The 20,285-nt window shown below is 38.6% G+C and overlaps 2 protein-coding genes across 3 annotated transcripts in view; both read left to right on the top strand.

Moving 5' to 3' along the window:
- Positions 1–15,400, top strand: part of LOC111580213 (interleukin-8-like) — a 38,970-nt gene extending 23,570 nt beyond the window's left edge. The window contains exons 4-6 of the mRNA XM_035956087.2: positions 11,108–11,565; positions 12,747–12,882; positions 14,689–15,400. Coding sequence (XP_035811980.1) covers positions 11,442–11,565; positions 12,747–12,882; positions 14,689–14,818 — 390 coding nt within the window. The 5' untranslated portion in view covers positions 11,108–11,441 and the 3' untranslated portion in view covers positions 14,819–15,400. The remainder of the gene's footprint in view (positions 1–11,107; positions 11,566–12,746; positions 12,883–14,688) is intronic.
- On the top strand, positions 4,684–7,433 carry LOC111580200 (C-X-C motif chemokine 5-like). Of its 2 annotated transcripts, none has more exons than XM_055007781.1 (4): positions 4,684–5,591; positions 5,774–5,882; positions 5,975–6,055; positions 6,559–6,695. In XM_055007781.1, exons 1-4 carry the CDS (start codon positions 5,531–5,533, stop codon positions 6,572–6,574), a joined length of 267 nt encoding a protein of 88 aa, XP_054863756.1. In that variant the 5' UTR covers positions 4,684–5,530; the 3' UTR covers positions 6,575–6,695. The 2 variants fall into 2 exon arrangements, with proteins under 2 accessions (XP_054863756.1, XP_023143602.2); XM_023287834.3 differs by having other exon boundaries at positions 4,839–5,591; positions 6,595–7,433.
- Positions 15,401–20,285: the final 4,885 nt, after the last annotated feature.

Below are 20,285 nucleotides of genomic sequence, written 5' to 3'. Positions count from 1 at the left end.
ACTGTGTTTAAACAAGAAGTCACTGCAAGCATGCTGCAAGTTGATATTCATGTAAATGTGATCTTAATAATTAGATTTTTGTACTATGGACCATGAGCATAGTGTTGCTTGACAAATCACATTACAAGACTAAACCAAGCTCTGTTAAATTTTAATTTTTGATTATCAAGACCACATTTTCCTCAGAGTTTAGGATTTTGATAAGCAGAACAGGCAACAAATACAAGTCCTCCCATGTGCTCATTTTCTCCACATTCCTATTAGTGTCTGTACAAACACTGCGGGGAAATGCGTGGATTTATTTGTCTTTCCGAAGAAGCTAACCAAAGTAAGTTTCCTCAAAGCTGTGGGCGTATTACGGAAAATGTTTCCTTTTTTTCTATCAGCCTGACCAGAATTCAGCATGACACAGTGTTTATAAAAGAAAAGGATTGAACAAATATTGTTGCTTTTTGTTCTTCTTTGGAAAAGTTATATAGAAAAGACGGAGGTCGTCCAAACAACAAGTGTTTCCAACACTGCCATAACATCAGAAACTTCACGAACGCAACTTTTCTGGTTTACTTTTTGTGAAAAAAAAACACTATCAGTCAAAGTTTGGATACATTTAAAGGTTTTGTCTTTATTTTCATGACTATTTACATTGCAGATTCTCACTGAAGGCATCAAAACTGTATGAACACGTGGAATTATGTAGTACTGTGTTTTATATTTTAGATTCTTCACAATAGCCACCCTTTGCTTTGATTACTGCTTTGCACACTCTTGGCATTCTTTCAGTGAGCTTCAAGTGAGTTTTGCTAATTTGTAATTAACTGAACTTAAAATGTAAATTTCTATTGTCTCACCACCAAACCATGAGTTCTTATTTCTTGAGAGTTCACTCAACTCATTAAATTAAGATTATAGAAACAAAGCTGGCATTTAAGAATACTTCCCAGGATACATTGTAGGAGTCTCTTGTGTTTTGTAGTTTGTGAAAACAGAAATTATGGAATCTTGCTGTGTCTTACTTCTGATCTGATGAAGACCATGGAGAGGATTGTCCTCAGGAACCTCCGTCCCCAGGTGAGCCCACATCTGGATCCACTGCAGTTCGCCTACCAACCGAACATTGGAGTGGATGATGCAGTCATCTACCTGCTGCACAGATCACTGACTCACCTGGAGAACCCCAGCAGCACTGTGAGGGTCATGTTCTTTGACTTGTCCAGTGCTTTCAACACAATCCAGCCTTCTCTGCTCAGGGTGAAGCTTGAAGGAGCGGGAGTAGACTGTCACCTGGCTGCTTGGACCATCGACTACCTCACCAACAGACCACAGTACGTGAGGCTTCAGGACTGTGTGTCTGATGTGGTAGTCAGCAGCATGGAGGTCCACAGGGGACAGTGCTCTCCCCCTTTCTCTTGCAGTTTCTCTTAGACATCGAGGATGTGCAGATGTTGAAGAAAACGTCCGTTGACACTGAGTTGCTTAATAATATAATTTTATTGCAAAAAACACAGCATCTGATCAGGCGCCATGGTCTGCCTGATGAAGAATTCAGAGCCAATGCGAAATCCCCCCGAGCAACAGGATGCACTCACTTATAAAGGGTTGGTGAAGTATAAAGTCATAACATCTTGTTTCTATTAGAAGACCGAGCTCCTAGGCTCTGTGGCTATCAATGACAGGGACACCTATGAAAACACTGCGTAGGGTTTCTTGGACAGAAAAACACATTCCACTGAAATGAGCTACACGTGTTCAGGTTCCATTGTGATAAACAACACATATTCTCAGATTAGATACTACACTCTTCACCATGAACACATCGGACTTCCACTACAACTCTGGGAGCTGTCACATCCAGAAGTTCTCCGATGATACAGCCATTGTCAGGTGTGTATCTGAGGGGGACGAGCGGGAGTACAGGACGGTCATCTCTGACTTTGTTGACTGGTGTGAGCGAAACCATCTGCAGCTCAATGCCAGTAAGACGAAGGAGATGATCGTGGACTTCTGCAGGAGGAGGACACCCCAGACTGCACCGGTGAACATCCAGGGTTTGGACATTGACATGGTGGACACATACAAATACCTGGGTGTTCACCTCAACAATAAACTGGACTGGACACACAATACAGAGGTTCCTGTACAAGAAGGACCAAAGTCGACCACCTGCTGAGGAGACTGAGGTCCTTTGGAGTGTGCAGGACTCTGCTCCGGACATTCTATGACTCTGTGGTAGCGTCTGCTATTTTCTATGCAGTGGTCTGCTGGGGAGCAGGGAGCACTGAAAGGGACAGAAAGAGACTGAACAGACTGGTCAGGAGGAGGTTCTGTCCTGGACTGTTCCCTGGACTCCATAGAGGAGGTGGGTGAGAGGAGGATGTTGTCAAAGCTCACATCCATCATGGACAATCCCTCTCACCCACTGCATGACACTGTGGGGTCTTTAAGCAGCTCCTTCAGCAGCAGACTGAGACATCCACCCTGCAAGAAAGAGCGCTATCGCAGGTCCTTCATCCCATCTGCTATAAGACTTTACAACATCAGCATCACTGGCTGATGTTAACATAAACTGGACTATATCATATCATCTTAAACCATGGTAAAATTGCACTGCTGGCATTTTCTGCACTTTTACAGTTACATTTATTCCACAAGCCACTTTATCCTGATGTCACTAATACTGTAGTAATACTGTATTTATTCATTTTTCATTCCTCATTCTTGTATATATTGTATATATTATTGTTATTATAATTTTTATCTTTAATGTACATATGTTTAATGCTGCTCTGAAAGATTTTTGCTGCTGTAACACTGGAAATTTCCCCTGACGTGGGGAGTAATAAAGGACTAACTTATCTTGTCTTGTCTTGTCTTATCTAATCTTATCTTAGTTAAATTAGAAAGTGTTGGGTCTCTTCATACAAAATCAAAACAACTCTAAATATGATTAAATACACTCATAATTGATTTCACTTCAACCGAGAGCAGCTTTAGATTGATTCAAATACTAAATCTGTTAAAAAATAAGTTCAACATTTGAGGTTGTAAATTCTCAATGTTAAATAAAGACGAAACTCTCTAAACTTAGAAAATATAAAAGGAAACCAAATCTATCTGTAATTGTTGTTCATGAGAGAGGTTGATTCAACTAAATATTTAAAGTTTATCAAGCTTATTTTCTCAAGTTCGGTTAGTTTAATTCTTCTAGTTTTACACTTTGATGATGACTTTGAGTTAATTAACCAACAAAAGTACAGCTAACTCACATTTCTAAGGTAGAGGACCTTCGCTATAATACATTGCTGTACTAACATATTGTTAATTAGCAAAGAGACTGAAGAAACAAAGTTATTAGAGTTGGAAGCTACCCATGGACTTCACTCATAGGCCTCACATTAGTGACTCATTATTGGTCCTCTTCTTGCACATTTCAAACTCTGTGAATCTGCTCTTCACTCTGAGTTGTGTTCAATCAAAACATCACAAACTAAGACACATTAATTACTGCTTCGGCACAGGTTGCAGAACTAGATCACCAATCTCTGTGTTAAACTGAAACATTTAGCTACCTTACATTAACAGGCAGCTATCCTTGTCTAACTCTTGGCAAGAAGGCAAATAAGCACCCTTCTCTAAATGTGTCTTTAAAGAAAATCCTGGTTTGTTTCATCCTGGTTCGTATAATTACGACACTGCTAAACATGGATTATTGTTTGTACTAGCCACCTCTATATCACACAGAGGGCAGTGCCACTCTGCTAAGGTTTCCAGGTAAACTTCAGTTGATTTTCAGATGTTCATCTCCAAGTTCAGGCAAAATTGAACACAGAAATCAGCATCCTGAACAGAGATTATGTAGTGTAAACTGAATGCGCAGCCCCTCTCTGGTCTGCTTTTTTTGTTTTGTTTTGTGTGCATTTACTAAAGTGTTCATCCTTAATTTTATCAGTACTTTTCCTGTCTTTACAAATTACAATTATACAAATAATATTATAAGTACAGCTGTTAGCAGGAAGGTTTTTGAGGTTGTCAGACGAGCACTATTTGCTTTCAAAAGCAAGTGTGATGAAAGAATCGCTTGTCTCCTGGCCGATATCTCTGCAGGACTGCAAAGACCCACACATCCACCCACACATCCACCCACTGCTGCTGAACAACTTCTCACACTTTTACTGCACACTTTATCAGTTATTAGGAAATCTTCTCATGTTGCAAAGTGTTGTGACCTGCTGGTATTTGTCTCTGTAATGTTGTGCTTGAATAAACACTGATGCACATGGTGGCTGTGAACCAGTAAGACTCGTTCACGGTGCGTAAGAGCAACAAGTCAGAGCAGCGCTGTAGCAACACAAAGTTTCAGTTTGATCCAATCCTCATTCTTGAAGGGGGCAGAATTATCAATACCAACGTCAATGCTGATTCTTTTTCCTATTATAATTCATTTTGATAATAACAGTTGTTTCTTGCCAGCGGGACGACGTGGGTGGAAGGGTGTTGACACTCATTCGCCACGTTTCCAGCACTAGTGCCAGACACTTTAGCACCTGCTTGTGCCACCAGGTGTGACGGCTTTAGGTGATGCTGGTCTTTCAGCCCACGAAGATGTGAATATTAAATTATTAAATTTAATGTGATTTAACTGAATTATAAAAGGGTCCCCTTCTATCTGCATATACCTGTTGGTGTCATGTGATGACAGCTGAGGCGTCTCCATGACAACAGAGCAAAGTACGTTAGCTCACAAAAACCATGAAATGTGGTTGGAACAAGAAGAATCTTAACTCAAGGCCAATGTTTTAGGTTCACAGAATAAATTAATCTAAAGGCAATTCTACAGCCAATGAATAGAAAGTGGCATTAGCAGTACAACAGTAAAATATCTGATCACACTTAAGAAGCTAATTCAGCTTCCCATTAACAAGATTGCAGTAATAAACATGGTGGACATGTCACGTTCCATCTCTCTTTTTATGTTTCTGTCCACTGTTGACTGTCCATTAAAAGCAAAAATGCCATAAAAAGGAATCTTAAAGAAAAACCTTCCTGTACTTTACATCACCACACATGCAATCAGTGCCGCAGAAATATTTTAGACCACCTGTGAGTAGGAGTTACTGTTTGCAGTGTCGATATACATGGATAGATAATCTGATTGCAGCATCATTACTAATGTGTCTGAGGGAAGTCGTGTCTCAACAGGACAGGGAGGATTAGACATGTTTAAAAGGAAGTGACAACTGAGAGAGAAGTGGATTCCGAGGAAAAGTGGTTAGATTGCAAAAGCTGGCTTATCAGTGAGAAAACATTGGTTCGATTTTTTTCAACCACTTCTCAAGAAGTCGTTCTTGGACAGTTTCCATCTGGCGGGAGAGTATAAAAATGATGAGAGAATGTGGGGCCCCAGTCCTGCACACTGAGGAGGTCTGAGGAGTTCAGTAAACACAAAGCAGAGGGAGATTTTTCATATCTGCTACAGGATTCAATAGATACTTTCAGAACTTCACTCATTTAATTTCTGCCACCGAAGTCAAGGATGAATGCTGCAATCCAGTGCATTACGCTCTTGGCCTGTGTAGCCATTTGCTCTACATCAGGTAAGTCTGCAAATTTATTGGATGATGAAAAACTTTTGTGCATTTATGCAACTTGATTGAGCTACATTATGACTAAAAACATCTGCCTTTAAGTTGCTTTTGATTGCATTACATATCTGAGAAACACGAGAGATGAAATTGTGCAGCTGTTGTAAATTATTCACACTTTTCGCCTTTTCCAGCTCTTAAATACTGCCGGTGCGTCAACACACTCAAACGCGTAAATCCCTCGCTCATCGCTGGAGTCAAGGAGCACGGTCCTCGTCCTTACTGCAGAAAGCAAGAAGTCATGTCAGTACCTGCAGTAAAATGAGCAATAAATGATCACAATTAAGTACCGTTGGAGAGCTGTCTTAAGTTAAACTTTTCTCTTTCTCCTGCAGTGTCACACTGAAAACTGGCAAGTCACTCTGTCTTGACCCTGAAGAAGAATTCACCAAAAGACTCCTGCAAAGAACACAGATGTAAGTGAAAATGAAATGCTTTGTACATGATGCACTTTGCTTCACTGTTGTTCAGCATGTCACCATGAACTAATTTAGACAGAGGGAACAAAGTGCATGGGAAGGAAAACAGTCACGCTGGGGCGTAAGTGCAGCATTCAGCACATGAGGCTTTTATCAGTGTCAGTGTGCAACATGAAAACAGAGCAAAGAAAGTATGATGTCATTGACATAGTTCTCCAATTACTTAACTTTTGCCTCTTAATTACTTGTTTTAAACCCTAGAACAGTTGTATTGTTTCTTGCAGATAGCTGCTTGTTTTAGTGTAGAGATTTCCAGCTGAGGGGTGGGAAGATGAAAAGTGATTTAAAGAACACATATTTCTTCTATTTGCTGTCTTTCTGGTGACATGCAAGATAATTTTACTTATACGGGGCTCTAAAAGCAAAGTAACTGGCCAGAAGGGCTGGGAATAACTGCTGTATTGCACTAAATTTAATGTGTTGAAAATCTCGTGGCACAGGTTTAAAAATGGCTGACCATCGTGTTTGCTTCACAGACTGAGGATGACACGTGCTGATAAGAACACCATGAGCCCAAAGTCAACCACAGAATCAGCCACAGTGTCAGACACAGCATCATCTACAGCATCAGCCACGGAATCAGCCACAGCATCATTCACACAATCAGCCGTAGTGCTGCCAACTTCATCATAATGCACATTCCTTGTGTTTTTAACCTGGCACGGTGAAAATGGGATGTCATTTGGCAGCACAGTGTCACAGCCTAACCGTACGGCTGATGTAGTTGCTGTTTATCTGTCAGCAAAATCTCTCACCGATGGCACAATGCTAAAACACGTGAAACTGGTTCAGTAACTACTTTGGAAACTGGCAGCTAAAACTGACAGAAAGATGTAATGGTGTCAAGTATTTAATTCTACGTCAGCCAGAACTGAGTTTTGGAGACTGTAAGAGACATATTGTGAATTCAGAGAAGAGTCTTTAACCAGAGAGACTGCAGCATTTCTGAAGTTTGGTGAACCCCTGCTTAATAAGCACAGTTTTTTTGCAGTGTATGTTTCTTCCAAACCACACACAAAGCTTATTAATAACAGTATAAAGGTATTGTTTGTGATGGAAATTAAGCTGACATAATGTGAAGATTAACAATGTCTGTTGTGCTTAATTACTATAAATATGAGCACAATTTATTTATGTAATTTGATAATATTAGTATTTGATAATAAAAAAACTATTGTTTCACATATTTGTGAATGTCTGTGCACATACTGTATATCTATGTGTGCCATGTTTGCTTTGTTAAGACTAAAGGAATAATGTACAGTGTTGACTTCAGAGACATGAAAGTACAATAAATCTGGATGTTGTTAAATAATTGAAATCTTTGTTATATATTATAAAGGAATGGCCATTTTTCACTTCAAAGAAGCCAGTGAAATGGTTTCAAGCAATTGCATCCTTTAGGTAGTTGTATTATAAATCTTTGCTATTTTCAAGGTGTTTTATGTACAATCAGGCATCTGTATTTAGCTAATTTTACTGTGCATTGCATGTTCTATTCTCAAAATGCAACATTTTGTATCATGGATCAATGCAGCTCTAAACACAGTGACGGCTAAAACAAAAGACAGAGGCAGAAACTAAACCATATAATCCTATAGTCAGAAAGTCAAGGGGTCATCAAGGCATCTGCAGTTCATCTGGCAGCCACATTTACGTATCAGGAGAGTTGTTTAACTGGATTTTGAGTGAATCCATCCAGTAGCTGCTGAGGTATTTCAGCCGGAGTCAAGTGGTGGCTGACACACAGACCGTGAATGTAAACTGTTTTACTTCTTCCTTCATTCTTTCCTCCCTCCTGTCATCAAAACATTCATTTTCAGAGCAGCATCATTAATAGAAACTCCTCATTCAAACAAGTAAATACGTGTTTGCAAGATAAAAATAAAAATCTAATTGACTTATTCATATAAACCTTTTAAGTTGCAAGCATTATATTGATGGGTTGCACTGACATTATAATGCTGGTAACTGCATCAATTTAAGGCTGTGTGTAATTTTAATTCAAATATCTGCTGAATTCAAATTATCAAAACTTAATAAAATTGTCTTTGTAACTTTTTTTAACCTCACTCAAATCCCGTCCCCTGTTTTAACTGCCTGGACTAACTTTGATCATAGAGGAAAAGCTATTTGCACTAACTCAGTGTGTTCTGCTAGTTGACCATAATTTTATTAGAAGTTGTCATAGCTTTAACATTAATGTAAACTGCTATGTTTTTATAGATTTTGTTTTTGTTGTTGAGCTTAGATAGAGCTTAGAGCATCTGAGGTTCCAAATTAGATTTCCTTTTCCATGGAAAATACTAAAAACATGAACTTTACAGGACTCTAGATGGAGATCACATCTTAGTCCTCATTTAACTCTGTAGATTTATTTTTGTGCATTTGTGGTGCAATCAAATAGGCTTGCAATCCAAAAATAAACACGAGAGCAAACAATTTGTTATAAAATGTGATTCCAAAAGCTTTGTTTACGAATCTGAATGCTTGGAGTGGACGCTGGCCAGATTGTAGGTCAGTTGGGTTTACTCCACGTGGCTGATACAACCAAACACACTGGCCCTCATTCAAGTCAACACGATTCTCACTCTCACACGTTTCTACTTACTGTCTATCAGTCTTTGTCTTGATTGTTCTTAGAAACAAAAAGTAAAATGACAAAGCTATAATCCCTGATATCCTTTCTTGTAAATTATTGCACTAAAGCTTCTCCAGATGGTTTCCATACGACCCCCACATGTCTCCACCGCTGTGCTGGCCTGTAAGCAACATGTGCAAGGAAGTCACATTTTCACAACACAACCAAAAGATCCAGTCAAATAGAAGTTAGCTACAAGAAATATTTCAATACTGACTATATATTGCTTTATTTTCAGATTCAGGTTTTGTCTGAACAAAATGGAAAAATGCATTTTATGGCACTTTCGTTTTTTCTGTTTTTATTTGATTTATTACGTAAAGTCCCCTCGAGTTTGTTTTCAGCAGATGACAATTTTGCAAAGTCATCTTGAAATGCATCATTTCACTTGTTACAGTCATGTGGCCTTCATGTTCTGCATTATGACCCACTTCTGTCTCACATTTATCTCCCCACTGTCTGATACAGACATGTGAATTTAATCATAAGAGAGTAATATTTCAAATCAGACAGACGCCATGAGTTTTTACCACTACTGAGACACGTGGTTTCTTTCTGTCTGCGTATTGAGCTTCATGTCAGTTATCTCAAAATCTTCAACAGATTGTCATACTTAGATTGAGGTAGCAGTCTAGTTCAATAAGTATTAACTTTATGGAATTGTAACCAAAAATGTTTTTATCTATAACTAAACTGATATGGCTTGAAATCTGCTTTTCCCACAAAAGATGTTTTGAAAAACACTGAGGGATGATCGAGTTTAATCTGCTTTGATTTAAACAGTTTAAGATTAATTAGTGTAATTCAAATTATGGTTGATTCTGTCAATTAAAACTGAAAAAACAGAAAGTACTATGTTTTAGCTTGACATTGTAAATTTAAGAAAATTATGTCAAGTATAATTAAAATGTTTGCCTCAGAACTAACTGAAAATATAACGCTGCCTCGGCCAAACTAACAATAATTTTAAGCAGTATCTATCTTTGTTTTCATCACAAAATGTCAAAACTCCACAGCAAATACACACATACACTACAGTTCAAAAGTTTTGGATCACCCAGACAATTTCATGTTTTCCATGAAGACTCACACTTTTATTCATGCACTAACATAATTGCACAAGGGTTTTCTAATCATCAATTAGCCTTTCAACACCATTAGCTAACACAATGTAGCATTAGAACACAGGAGTGATGGTTGCTGGAAATGTTCCTCTGTACCCCTATGGAGATATTCCATTAAAAATCTGTCATTTCCAGCTATAATAGTCATTTACCACATGAACAATGTCTAGACTGGATTTATGATTCATTTAATGTTATCTTCATTGAAAAAAACTGCTTTTCTTCCAAAAAATGAGGTCATTTCTAAGTGATCCCAAACTTTTGAACGGTAGTGTATGTATACATTAGACATAGTATGGTATTATTAAGTTGACTTAAAAACACATCCAACAGACACTGAGCGACATCAACACTGTTTTATAATAGCAGAGGGTCTTAGCTACATTATTACTTAAGTTAGAGTACTCTCGATAATTAATACTGTAGGGTCTCAGCTTCAATATGTGTTACAGAAAGTTAAAGCAGTATTTTACATGATTTCATAGGGTATTCATCCTTAATATTTAATCACACCATAAACAGCGCTGTAGAGTCTTAATCCCCATATTTCAACTTATTATGCTAATTCATAACACCAGTCACAATCACCTTGGCCATACAGCTGTTGTTTTAAATGTGCTTTATGAATAACTTGACTGCTGTTAGCTCTGTTTTGTGTCTCCACCAACTCCACAGAGAAATGTCTGGTTCTTTAACCTCTAAATGCTCCACTGTCACCAGAAGCTATTTACTACCTGTGTCTGCCTGGCATTTGGTGCTGGGAAGGTATTGTATAATGTTTTATTTTAAAGAGAGACGAGAGGGAATAACACTGGTAGAGTTGCAGGCCCAAAACAAGGTGCTGAAAGATGATAAAATGTTCCAGAAAGGCCATAAAACTGCAAAATGTGTTGATAGTTGTCTATGCGTTACTTCACATTTGAGCCATTGCTTACATAAAAATTTTGATTAATGCTGCTTTAAAGGCCAAGCAGCCAAACTAAGACACTTTCACTCCACATCCTAGCACCAAACTATTTGAGAAGACACCACTGAATTATTTATCACAGTTACTATGTTACACAGTCTGTACAGGGTCAGAACAAGTCCACAGAGATAAAAAAAATACTGACATCAACAACAGCTCTATCTCACTGTGCGATATTATGGCCTGTAGCTACAAGTGTAACTGTGGTTGTTTACAGAACTGTATCTGATGATCATTTTATCATTTTCTTCTCTCAGAGTCTTAAGAGGATAAACAGCTGAATAATGCTGCAGAGCTACGACAAGCAGAAGAGAAATGAAGCTGTTGGTCGACTGTCCAGACAGACTCACGTCTTCTGTCTGACTCATTTCTGTGGTCGCTGACCGCAGTGACACCGTCTACACCTCAGCGAGGCCTCTGGTTGGTCCCTGAACCCACCGTCCCATGACTGCCTTCTGCTGCACATGTGAATGCAGCAAAGTGAAACCAACATGCAGACCTGCACATACACAGCGGGTAATTTAAAAAAAAAAAATCCCACAGCTGAGAAGCACATGACAACTGCATGTATAAATACTGGAGCAGAGATGTATGTTAGCAGTCAGAACAGCTGTAAACCTTTCATCTGTGCTCAAGAGCTCAACAAACATCAGCCCAAACAAGATGAAGCTCTGCGTCCTGGTCGTGCTCGGGACCCTGCTCGTCATCATCAACGGTAAGAGCTGCACGGTTCCATGGAAGGGAGGGAGAGTAAATATTTCTGAATCTGCAAATACAACTCAGGAGTTTGGAATGCTGGTTTAAAGTCGATGGTGGATGTTAATGAGTTGCACTCATTGACCTTTAAGTAACATTTGCATTTTGAGGGAGCATTAAGACAGACTATTAAACCCTCAATAAGCACATTTGTTGGGGTAAAGCAGTATTTGTTTTGCAGCTGTATGGGTTATGTTCTACACTTGATTGTCTCCTTAATGCAGTTGTAAGTGCACACTCATTTGAAACATTTGTCCTGTATTGCCATGTGACACTAATGTAAGTTACATTTTTCAAAAGGACAGAAAATATACAATGGTTTATTCCAAAAAAAGAAAAAAAATGCATTAGTTTATGTAAATTTCTCTAGTGTATTTGGAAATTTCAGATGTGACCTTTCCACTTTGTATTCAAGAGGAGTGTTTGAGTCACATGGCAGCATAGTGGCAATCATCATACTGTTGCTCAGTCAAACTTTTCAGTCTTTAGTAAGAACAGTAACCCACAGTGACTTTCAGTATTTAAGCTGAAATGAAGAGGAGGTTGACTGGAAGAGGAAAAAGGGGAAGTGTCTTTGCCAGTGTCACAACACTAGGCCTGTTGGCTGTGACGAAATGTAAGAAAGTGGATTTGTCAGCATTTGATGAAAGCATTTGTGTGCTGTTGAACTGCGGCAGTGGTTGGTCGTCAGCATGATAAGGCAATACCAAATTTCTAGGAAATAAAGGGGGGAAAAGAAGGTTGCAGTCATGTATGTGGAGGAGGAGGATGGTTTCGGGCAAAAACCATTAACCAAAATGAAAACCACAGCTGCTGCCATCCAAGTTTACCTCTCAGATACTACCGACGCCTGTGATTCAACCACAGTGTTTAGAACTGCCAAGCTAATAATGCCAAAAAAAAACCACAATTAGACTTATTTTGCTATTTCAAAATATTGCAGTTGTAAAAACACTAAACACATGAAGACATTTACTTGTTCTGACCTTTTAAATAAGCAACAACCGAAGCAATGTCTTTGAGTTATTGTTCACAAGAGATTTACAAAAACTTTGCAGAGAAACAAAACCCTAAGTGGTAATTTTTTTCCTGCTTCATCTAATAAAGACTGTTTTCTGACTGACTGTGTGTTGATGACAGGTATGCCGCCGATCAACAGGGACTACAACACACACTGTCGGTGTGTGCAGGTGGAGTCGAGGATCATCCCCCCCGACAACCTGAAGAGCATCAAACTGGTCCCTGAAGGGCCCCACTGCCCCGAAACAGAAGTCATGTAAGTGAACTCATCACACAAATCAGCTGACTATGACACTTCCACATTACAGGAAGGGTTGCAACCAGCAATTGGTATATTAATAGACGAATCATCACTTAACAGGAGTTAAGAATGTCATCAGAGTCCAAACTGAAAAGAAAGATATAAATCCTAATTGCGAGTTTGGTGTTTTAGGGATTTTAAGATCGATTCCAGCATTTTTTGCACAATATGTTTGAACGGTGCTCTTACTTGGCAGGAAAACAAAAAGAAAAAATTGATTCAAACTAAGATTTATGGTCTCACAGTGGTAACTTTTCAGAAAACTGACTAGCAGGTTGAAAGATGAGGTCATTTTGTAAACAGAAAAGGTTTTTTTTGGCATCTCTTCCACATTTCTCAGAATGACCGTATAAACCCTGTAAAAACACTTGTGTAAGCAGGAAACACTCAGATGTGAAAAGCAGGAACTGGTGAACGTCCTGAAAGTGAATTGACAGTTTTAGCTCTAATTGTAAGTCAGAGATTTTTCCTCTTTTCCGCTGACTGTCGCTGTTTTAAATTCACCATTCCCATTACTCCAGGAACATTATTTTCCATTGTTTCTGTTTTTAGAGCGGTATTTTAGTCCAATAACAGTAACTGGCTCTTGGCACAAACGCGGCACAAGTTTCCTCACTGTACCATACAGATCAGAAATGCATCCTGAAGCTGCAAGATCGTATACAAGGGGGGGAAACAAATGAAATGCAACAATAAATAATATCTGCAGTGGAAAACAACAAGAGAATCTCCACTTATAAAAGCCGACTGTGGTGCTTGTTTCACAAGTTTGTGCAACAGTGCAAATAAAAATACGCCTGTCAGCCAAACAGAATATGCATGAACTTTTCTCTTTCCCCCAGCATGGGATATATGTGTTGGGACTTATTGAATTACATGATTTGTATCAAGGATTATAAATAAATACAGACATGGTTGAACTGATCTGTGCTTATAGATGTGGTTACAATGATAACAAGATGCTGAACACTGGCCCTGTGGCAAAACCTCCATTCTTTGTTATTTTTTTACATCATTACATGTTTTTCAAGTACACACCAGGCCACTTATACTCTTCCCTCTGCTCACAGGGAACATTTGAGGACTGAAAACATACCAAATCTTTGAACCGTTAGGAGGAAAATTGAGGTTTTGCAAGTATCTGTCAGGATCAGATTGAATCCAGATGTTTCATTATTGTTGAGAGTGAGTTCTTGAGAATGTCAGAATCTCACAGGCAAAAATGTATTTCACAAATAGCTGCACTCAATAGCAGCTTATAGGAATATTTACGATCAAAACGTTATCCATCTCGCTGAAAAATCTAATTGCTATTGCTAGTAGATGTGATCTCTGGGAGTCGAGATAACAGGGTTGGGTAACAACAACATGTCTTAAATAAAGACACATTAATGTACTTAAGAATACAGATCTACCACTTTTTGAGCACTTTATGGCAAAATTTCAGCCTTGGTACTGTTGTATCTCAGTGCTGATTTTTATGTTTAGTAGGCTTTTCTGTTTGGCTCCTGTCTGCCTTTGTCTTTTTAATATATACTTGTTTCATTTATATCTCGTCTTACCATTCTTGGGTGTCTTTTTAAACAGTTTTAAAAAAAATAGAAGTTAGACTTTTTGGCATCATGATATGATTACATTGTTACAGAGATGAGGTTTCTAATCAAAAACATCTTGAGGTAATGAGGATGCTGTTGGCCTCATGACATTAGTATTTCTAAAACTCTGGGTGCGGCTCTAATTGTGGTAAATCTGTGTGAGCAGAGCCGGACTGGCTAGTGGGGAGAAGGTCTGTCTGAACCCTCGGTCCTCCTGGGTGAAGAAACTGGTCCAGTTCATTCTGGAGAAGCAGCTACACCAGCAGAGAGGAGGAGTTTCCAAGAATAAGGCCTGAAGATGATTTTACCAATGAAAACCATGCCACAGTTAAAGTGGCTGCCTGCAGCAATGAGCCACACTATGATAAGTAATAGATGACAGAAAATATTTAACCTATCTTGCTGTCTAACTTAAAGAACTCAATTTTTTACCTTCTATTCCAGTTCCAGTTTGTGATTGGGCTATTTCAGCTTCTGTGGGGTTTTTCTTTTTCTTGTTTGTAAATTTTTTTGTTTCTTACCACATATTTAATACACCTTGCTTGAATAACGTTGATTATGAAAACATATTAAAGTGTTACATAGAAATAAAGGTTTAATTACCAGAAAGTAAGCATTATGTAGAAAAATCAGCTGTAATATAATAGCTTTAGCAAAGTTTGTATTTAACTGTGCCTGTAAAAAGTGTGACTGTGAAGAAAGATTGATTGTGTGACCCTTTGAAAGCGGATATTGTATGTAGCAGAGTATTGGAATATGTATTGTATATAGTCATTTCTGTGTAGTCAGTTGAGAAGAATTAATGCTAGAAAGAATGTCTAGAAAACCTGATGTGAGCCTTTAAGAAAATCTAATAAATACATGCTTAAAAAGTAAAACGTCTCCCTTCTTTCATACTTTATTTTGCCTTCTTGTGGATATGAATCCTGTTGCACTGTGTTTGGTCATAAAGTTGAACAATGAGCTACAACTATGGGGTTTATGCATCATAAAACATGCATAAATTTAAAATTTTTACCATGTTTACTAACTTAGTTTAATGAGTTTGCATGTGAACATTTCAGCCAATCAATCAACAGCACCTTGTTTTCACAGCCCTTTCAGTACAAATAGAATACAGCCCAACGGATGACAATCAATGATTATGTTATCAATTTATTATTGTAAATAAATGTCAGGAGGAAACACCAGGCAGGATGTCATTATATCAGAATAGCAAAATAAGGCAACAGTAGAGAAATAAACTGTTAACAGACAGATAAAATAGAAAAAACTGATAGACAAAAACAATTAATGAAATACTGTATAAATGAAACTAAAAATCTTTCAGATGCTAAAAGACTTAAGTAAGTTTTCAGTTTGCTACTCCTGTCACACTAAACACACAAAGTGCAGGTGAGGATGAATTTTGTCAGTTTTGCAGGTATTTTGTCATAAATCAAAGTTCTGAATTAACATTTGACCTGATGACGGCAACAGATGAAAAGCCAGAAGATCAAGTTAATACAGTTCATCCTGAAGGTAGCATGAATGTCTGAGAAATGTAGTAGAAATCGGCTCAACAGTTCTTCAAATATGTCAACCACAAGATGGCGCTAGTGGGAAACTCACCATTGAAGTCAGCATCAGTAAAGTGCATCCTCTGGAAAACATGAATGTCGTTACAACATTGCACAGAAATCCTTCTGACATCTTAATTATATGTGGATTTGTATATATTGATAGAGCGACTTTTCAGCGACAGCATGACTAGAAATAGTCAAAACATGCTTAAACTCACCATATAGGCTCATGTTTAGGTCCTGATACAAAACCCAGACTACTTTCAGTCATCATCACCCACGGATTTTGCACAAGATGAAGGAAATCTTAGCATTTCCCACGGCGCTAAGAGCCTGAAAAAGAACTGGCTGTGTGGTGGGAGAATTCAACTACTGTTACTCCCACGAATTACAGCAGTGCAACAGAACACTGAAGCCAGAGAAAATAGCCAACATCTGGCAAGACATTACAATCTCCCCATCTTGTCGTTAACTTGATATACACCTCTATACGTTGAACTGGACAGAACCGGAATCCTCTGTTTAAGACAGCATTTATTTTAAGGTGAATCTGTATCTGTAGTTGTGCAACCTGAATGCCTTATGTTAACAACTAATAGAACTAATACACTCAGTGGCCACTTTATTAGGTACATCTTGCTAGCAAAAGGCTAGACCCCCTTTTGCCTTCAGAACTATCTTCTTTCATCTCTCTTTTTTCCTAGTTGGTGTTAATAGGTTTGTGTTGTTGTTGTTGTTGTTGTTATAGGACTCTGTTGTGTTGATCATGTTGTGTTGTTTTTTTTCTTGTTTTATTTGTAGGGCTCTGAATTGTTGCTAGTTTTATGTTGCTGTTTTGTTGTTGCAGGACTCTGAGGAAAATGGAAAGCGATGCAGGTGTTTGGACAGCAGCACCAACAGTTAAACCACGAGAATGTTGAAGAGGTTTGAAAATGTATCTGTTGTCAGATTAACATGATTCGAAACTGACACTGTTTGTGTTCTTCCTGTGATAGACTGGTGACCTTCTTCTTCGGTGTAAATGAACTTTGACAATGTCGGAGTCAAAGTTCACTGCGCATGTCCAAATACACGTCACTCTGAAGCGTCCGGACGCAGACACTTTGGGAAGCTAGATGTGGTTTTTACCCCCAAAACATGACAGAGAAGTGAAAGAGAAAACACTATTTTCACGATGACTGGGAGGAACAGTTCTTATTCACGACAATGACAGATAAATGTATGTGTCCTATTTGCGGGGCGACTATTGCGTCGGCAAAGCGGCACAATGTGGAGAGACGCTACGTTAGCCGCTACAAAGCTTCCATGCTAACTAGCCACCTGCTAGCGCACATAGACTGGATGCGCACTACGGACAGAGAAAGCCTGGGACTTAAAGGCAGCTTTGACATCTGCTACGCGACGAAAAGTTTCTTCGTGGAGAAAAATGTACCATTAGAAATGGCTCCCTCCATGACGGGTCGGTATGCAGGCTTCAATGTACGATGCAGAGGTGATCCAGACTTCCCAACATTCCTACATTACCACTGCAGCATTCACCAGCAGGACATATGTATGTACAAAAGTGGCCGGATTTGATCATGTGATGACTCCTGTCGTGAAGATCATAAATGGCTCCAAAGCCAAACAACCAGGACATTGAAGGTGCTGCTGGAGGAGCTGTCAGCTGAACATGATGACCTGTTACTACACACAGAAACCCCATGGATCAGCAGGGGGCCAGTTTTGCAGCGTTTTTTGTCACCGTTGGCCGAAATCAAGGAGTTCATGCAATCCAAAGGGGAAGACACCTCGCTGCTTGAGGACACTGAGTGGATTCTTGACCTTGCATTTTTAACGGACATCACTGGGAAACTGAACCATCTGAACTGTGAGCTGCAAAGTAAAGGTAAGACATGATAAGCTCTGCAATGCCAGGCTTCCCACTAACACACATTTACAGACAAAGAAAGAGGTAACACATGTTGTCATTCAAAACACCGTGCCATTACACAAAAAATGTGAAAAATTATTTGTTGAAAACATGTAATGATTTGTTGTTATGATCTGTTAAAAATGTTGCAATGCTGGTGAAAAATGCTGGTGATTAGTACTAATGTGACAGGATTCATTTCATAATGTGAAAGTTTTTTTCTTATATAACTGATAATTTGTACAAACATGGGACAGAGTTCATGAATTGTTCAAAAATGTTACAAAGGTAGTAGTTTGCACAAATGAAGCATGATTTGATGACAGTTAATGATTTCCTAAAAATGTTAGAAGTGATAATTTGCACAGAAATGTAACTGGTGTGATTTTGAACAAAATGCTGCAAATATGTTGATTCATACAAAACTGCCAAGAAAGATATTTACAAACGTTTCAGAGATGGGATGCCTCTGACTTTTAAATATTGGAACAGATTTCCATATGTGTGTGTGTGTGTTTCCTACCGTCATTGTTGTGGAAATCGTTGTTAATAATTATTGTAAGGAATAATTAACATAAATGTGATCAGTCTTTTTACATATTATTTTCATTATTATTATTCTTGTTGTTTAAAGATGATGGCGCAAGTTTGCTCTTGAGGAAGTTTGTATCAAACAAGGTGCCCTTCGTACTACTCAGTACCCTTGAAGTTGCTCTCAGGTTCAAAAAGGTTGGTGACCCCTGCTCTACACTGTCTAAATATACATAAAAACATAAGAAACCACACATCAAACAAGGGAAATCCATTCTTTGTGAATGTATTATATAAAACGTTTGTGTTGTGATAGTGGACTGTCCGTAATGAAGCCTGGATTTGTGAGACTGTTTTCTGGAAAAGATAAGTCGGTGTTTTAAGAGGACAAAATGTAAAACAGTGACGATATGAGAATCATTCTTTCTCACACTGTTCTGGGAATGTTAACACAGTGTTTCATGTTACTTTTGTGCTTTCCAGATATTTTGTTTCTGTGCTCTAGGAACTACACGGTGCCAGACCCCCCCGGCCTGTTCGATGGCCACGTCTGGCCCATGTACCTGCAACACAAGAACATGTTACATGTTACTTTCCAGATATTCACAATATCCCTTGTTAAATGCCTGTCTTAAGAGCTGAAGGGAAATGAGTGCAATGGTAATGTTCTATAGAAGAGCTTCATATTTGTTATACTTATCTTGGAATGACTATTAAATTGAAACTGGGAGGTTCCAACCCTCTAAATAAGATTTAAAAAAAACAACACACTTTATCAGGTCAGAGAAATGATTAAATGCCTTCCAAAATCCCCAGCTGGACAAACAAGAAAACCTGTTAGTAATATTTTACTGTCATCCTGCTGTCATTATAACTAAAATGTTCAACTAAACAGATTTAAAAGTAAAATATGCATCAATTATAGCAGCCTGAGGATGACACACTAGGAAGCATTCATGTCCTCTGTGAACACATTAAGCGCCAAACAGATCCAAATCGGGGGCAAAATTTTAAATCTTTCTAAGGAATAGAGGAAAGCTATGTCATTTATAGGCTGTATTTTATGGGCAGAGCATGATCTCATGCAGAACCAAATGTGTTGTACAGTTCATTACTACAGCAACATTTATGGACTAAAGGTAATGTGAGGAGGCTTTCAAAAATAATGCCATCAACTAAAAAGCACCTGAATTAAATCAATATGTGGTGTGAATATGTATGTTTGGGGTTGTAGCTGCAGAATGAATTTAGGACAGTCGGAGGACTCTCTGATGGTGTTGATGGATAAGAAACATCTGATATGTCTGTACAGCACTTATTGAGTTAGATCGGGGTGTCAAACATAAGGCCCACGGGCCAAAACTGCCCCACCAGAGGGTCCAATCTGGCCCATGGGACAACTTTGCAAAGTGTAGAAATTACAGAGGCGAAAATGTATGCTTACTGTAAAAATATGCAAAGACATTGAACATTGTGCCATGTAATGTGAGTCAGCAGTTTCAGTATGACAGTCTGGTTTGGTGGAACTCTATTGTTCATACTGCCGCAACTTTCATGCATTTTCATGAAATGCACGAGTTCCAGATACCTGTGAGCACTGTTCCCTCTAAGCTGCGCGCGTGCGCAATTGCGCACTGCTGACACGGTCTCCGCGCACAGAAAATCTGCGTTGCACACACACACAAAAAATCCAACCTAAATTGTAAATAAAATAAACACGTAACAATTCATTCTGTGCTATTTTTCAATGTGAGTCAG

This window comes from Amphiprion ocellaris, chromosome 23 (genome assembly GCF_022539595.1).
Source record: "Amphiprion ocellaris isolate individual 3 ecotype Okinawa chromosome 23, ASM2253959v1, whole genome shotgun sequence".
NCBI classification, from domain to species: Eukaryota; Metazoa; Chordata; class Actinopteri; family Pomacentridae; genus Amphiprion; species Amphiprion ocellaris.
Note: the sequence above shows the minus strand (reverse complement) of the source record. Positions and strands in the feature narration are given on the sequence as shown.

Bases quoted from the DNA above. Each gene is read 5' to 3' on its own strand.
- LOC111580200 (XM_023287834.3), top strand. From the start codon at position 5,531: ATGAATGCTGCAATCCAGTGCATTACGCTCTTGGCCTGTGTAGCCATT. The intron at 5,592-5,773 runs GTAAGTCTGCAA...CGCCTTTTCCAG, and splicing joins AGCCATTTGCTCTACATCAG to CTCTTAAATACTGCCGGTGC. The intron at 5,883-5,974 runs GTCAGTACCTGC...TTTCTCCTGCAG, and splicing joins TGCAGAAAGCAAGAAGTCAT to TGTCACACTGAAAACTGGCA.